Below are 3,868 nucleotides of genomic sequence, written 5' to 3' on the forward strand. Positions count from 1 at the left end.
AGCCGGATAAAGATTGACATCAGTAACATCGTCTTCGGTTTGACTAGTGGAATGGTCCTGCAACAAGCATCCATCCTAGCCTTTTCAATAAAGACCTTTTTCCATTTCTCATTTTGTTTTTGAAGGGTAGACGGAAGAAGGTCTCCGAACTATTTCCGGCCTTTCTGGTGACTGATACCTGCCGCCGGGGACCATTTTTTTTATGACAAATCTGGTTCGATGGCTGCGAGAAAAGAAATTGGTCTGTGGTGATGTCAGAATTTTGGCTCGGACCCTGAAGTGAACGGCCGCCTCGAAAAAAAAATCTTTCTCTTTTATATAAGAGAATATCTCTCTCTCTCATTTAGAGAATGCCGATGATAAAGTAGATCTGGTTCCGAGACTATAATTCCTCGCCCTGTAGGGACAGTAGATCGTGGGGCGATCGATCTACCTCTTTCTCTATAGTCCTGGGGCTTGTTCAATTAACCAGTGTTCTGTTTGCAATTGAATGCGTATGTTTCTTTCTTGTTTTTGTATCTGGGCAAAATTTGGCAGCCAAGAGAATCAGCGCCCAGGCTGGGGCGTTAAAGATATCGGCGCCCAGCTCTGGGCGTTGAAAATGATTTATGGGCAGAACTTGACAGATTTTATCCTTGATTTTTCCTTCGCTTTTGCTTTGGAACGACGTAGACTGTGTAACGGGCGCTTATAGGGCGAGCGTTTTGTGCAGTAGTTTGACCGGAGTTTTGGTGACTCGTGATTTTCAGTTACCCTTGATAGTGGGGTGACTATATATATTCTAACACTAGTAGAAAAATCATTAAAAGTGGCTTCTCAAAAGTTGCCCTTATTTAACAAGGGCATCTTTTGATGACAAAAAAAAAACAAAAAAAATTTATCAAAAATCTCCAAAATCTCCCCTTCTAATTTACCGGAAGCGCATCTTTTGACTGCTTCCCTCTCACAAACCGCACTTCTTCTCTTCTTCTCCATCTCCTTCTTAACTTCTTGTATCTGCTTGACTGCTTCCTCTCGCAATTCTCTCAACTCCACCGGCGAATACCTCGACGAGAAGAACAACCACTACGCACCTCCTCACCGCCAAATATAATCTACATCCCCTTGAGTCTGTCTCCTCTGCCAAGGTTAGGGTTTCAATGCTCTAATTTTAGTTAAATTACCATATGTCCTATGAAAACAGAGGAATTGATGAATGTATTGTATAATTACTTTAGAATTCACTCTGTTGTATGCTTGAAAATGCTGATATTTTTTTCTTTAATTTTGAGTAATCTGCAGCAAGAGACTCCAATCCTGTTGGGGGAAAATTGTTTTGAAGTTCGTGGGGGGTAAATGCCAACAATTTAGATTCTTTCATTGAAGTTCCTTAAGTGAATTGTTTTGGTATATAAAATGTCAGTTTGTTCTCCTGCTTACTAAAAAATTAGAACTCCCGATGTTTTTATAATGATTTTCTAATTGCTATAAGCCTATAATTGCATCGTTTTTTTAAAGTATACTAGATTAGATATCTTCTCGCATATTCACGCAGATACAAATTCACGCAGATACTAATAACAAGACTCTCCAAAATGCTAATTTAGCTAATAACAAGTTTTCAGGGCATATCCCTGATAGTTTGAGCTCATGTGTTGGAATTTATGTGCTTAACTTGTTTGCTAATCAGTTTCTTGGGTCTTTGCCTCCTGGGATTTTGAGTTTGTGAATCTAAGAATTACTGAATACTCTGCCTTTTCTTGAATTACTGAATATTTAGAAGCTAGTTAGAATGTGAAACTTATGATATTTATGTGAATACAAGTTCTTTTATAATCGAGCTAGCTAGAATGTGAATACATATTTGCTGTCCATTTGCAACTGTTCCTTGTACAAAAGTGAAGCCTTAGCAAAGCTGTTAATACACCTTTATGATAAATTTTGTCTTTTTTTTTCATCGTAAAAGCCAAGCATCGATTCACTTGGAAGTTTGAGATTAGTATGAGCACCGCTTAATGGTTTTACTATCTGATTTTCCCTTTTTCAATGGCAGCATGAAGTTGCTCATGAAGGTGAGACAGGAAAGGTTTCCCGAGCAAACTTTCGTGATCGCGAAGGAAGAACTGTCCTTATAATGAGGCCTGGGAAGCAGGTGATTGCATGTAGACTTGTTGAACTGTCCTTATGCTTAGTATTGTTGAGCTGAACTTCTTTGTTCTCTGTCTGTGTTTCAGAACACCACATCTGGAGAAGGTAATGTCCGTCACTTAGTCTATTTGTTAGAGAATGCCATCCTCAACCTGCCCGAGGGGCAAGAACAGATGGTGTGGCTGATAGATTATACAGGCTTTTCAATGAGCACTAGTTTATCAGTCAGAACATCCCGAGATATTATCAATATTTTGCAGAAAAGACTTGGACTAGCAGTTCTTTACAACCCACCAAGGATCTTTCAGGCATTTTGGAGGGTTAGTAAATTGCTTTATATGCACTTTGATTGCCGTTTGTTGCTTCTCTAACAAGTAGTAATAGCATAAGCTGCTAGTTTTAATTGATGGTAGGGGTGGATTTTATAGGTTTACTTCACCAACCATTTGTGGTGTACCTATGAATTCTCCCATGTTTTTCAGATTAGATTGATTAGTTATTGAACATTGGTTTTTGACAGATATTTGGTCGTCCATAATGGCTTATTTTGAAAGGGCGCTCACATTGTTATGTAAATAATGTCTCATTCTAGCTTTTTGTTCATTTAGCGAAGATGTAACTTCCCTTGTAGATCTTGTAATTAATTATCCCATGTCCGCTATAAATGGTATCTTACAGGATAGGTAGGAGTTGGAGGTTAGAGGAGTTCAAATAAAACCAGTTGTGAAGTGAATTCTGCTTCAACTAGTGATGAGGGTGAGTAGCCAAATTAAAGATATTAGATTAGGCAGACTACTAGTCGATCTAGATATGAATATACAAGCTCTAAAATTTTGAAATGAACAAAACCATCTTGCTTAATACTTGTCTGTATAACTAGAGGTTGCATTTCATACAAAACAGTAGATCAAGCTCATGGAATCATCCTTGTATATTGTTACTTGTGATTTGAAACCCAGTAATTAAGAAAGCATGTATTCTAAATACATGGATTAACACTTGTGCAGGCTGTACCTTGTCGTGTAATGATGGTTCAGAAGATAGATACAATGGATGCATTATAGATGTTCATGCACCAGACGCCATAAGAATACTAGCTGGTCGGGGTTGTTTTTTTTGACGAAAATGCAGCTGGAAGTGTGAAAAGTGTGGCAATATAAACTACCCATTCAAGACTAGGTGCAATAGGAAAAATTGTGGAGCTGATAAGCCAGCTGAGGAAAATAAATCACCTTCTCGTCCAGCAGGTTGAGGATGGCATAACTGGATTCCAAAGAAGGAGTTGTCGTCCATCATGCTAAGTATCGGTGTCTGAAATTCAGTCATGTCATCTTCTTCATATTGCAGCGGATCTGTGTCAAGTTATTTGTATTATCTGTTGTGAAGTCTTTTGTGGATCCTTTTTATTCTGTCCAGCTAAATCTGGCAAAGTTTTACCTGATTAATATTGTTATTATGAGATGAGTTTACTCATCTCGAAGTCATGTCAACATGCATCTGAGTTTTTACAATTTGTGGAAAATTAGTAACTGCAGCGTGTATTTTAAGTAAAGTATGAGTTTAATATGCAATTTATGGTCCGGTCCTCGGATGTCTAGGGTTTTCTTGGTCACTTAATATTGGATATTTAAATACCAGTGTTCTTTTAGCTGTCTAGAATCTAGATGGAGGTCATCATTTTTCCAGTAGTCTTTTGTGGTGTGGCACATAAAGAATGCTGCCTAATTTTTACCTCGTGAAC

The 3,868-nt window shown here is 38.1% G+C and overlaps 1 protein-coding gene across 1 annotated transcript; it reads left to right on the forward strand.

The window, feature by feature from the left end:
- Positions 1-1,004: 1,004 nt before the first annotated feature.
- LOC110796782 (phosphatidylinositol transfer protein PDR16-like) lies at positions 1,005-3,617 on the forward strand (the record flags this gene model as incomplete). The annotated part of the gene is made up of 4 exons (XM_022001865.2): positions 1,005-1,127; positions 2,033-2,131; positions 2,214-2,447; positions 3,135-3,617. Coding segments are annotated over 4 exons (513 nt in total), but the record flags the coding sequence as incomplete, so codon positions are not given.
- Between the last annotated feature and the right edge of the window lie 251 nt (positions 3,618-3,868).

The sequence above is a fragment of the Spinacia oleracea genome, chromosome 4 (assembly GCF_020520425.1).
Source record: "Spinacia oleracea cultivar Varoflay chromosome 4, BTI_SOV_V1, whole genome shotgun sequence".
NCBI lineage: Eukaryota > Viridiplantae > Streptophyta > Magnoliopsida > Caryophyllales > Amaranthaceae > Spinacia > Spinacia oleracea.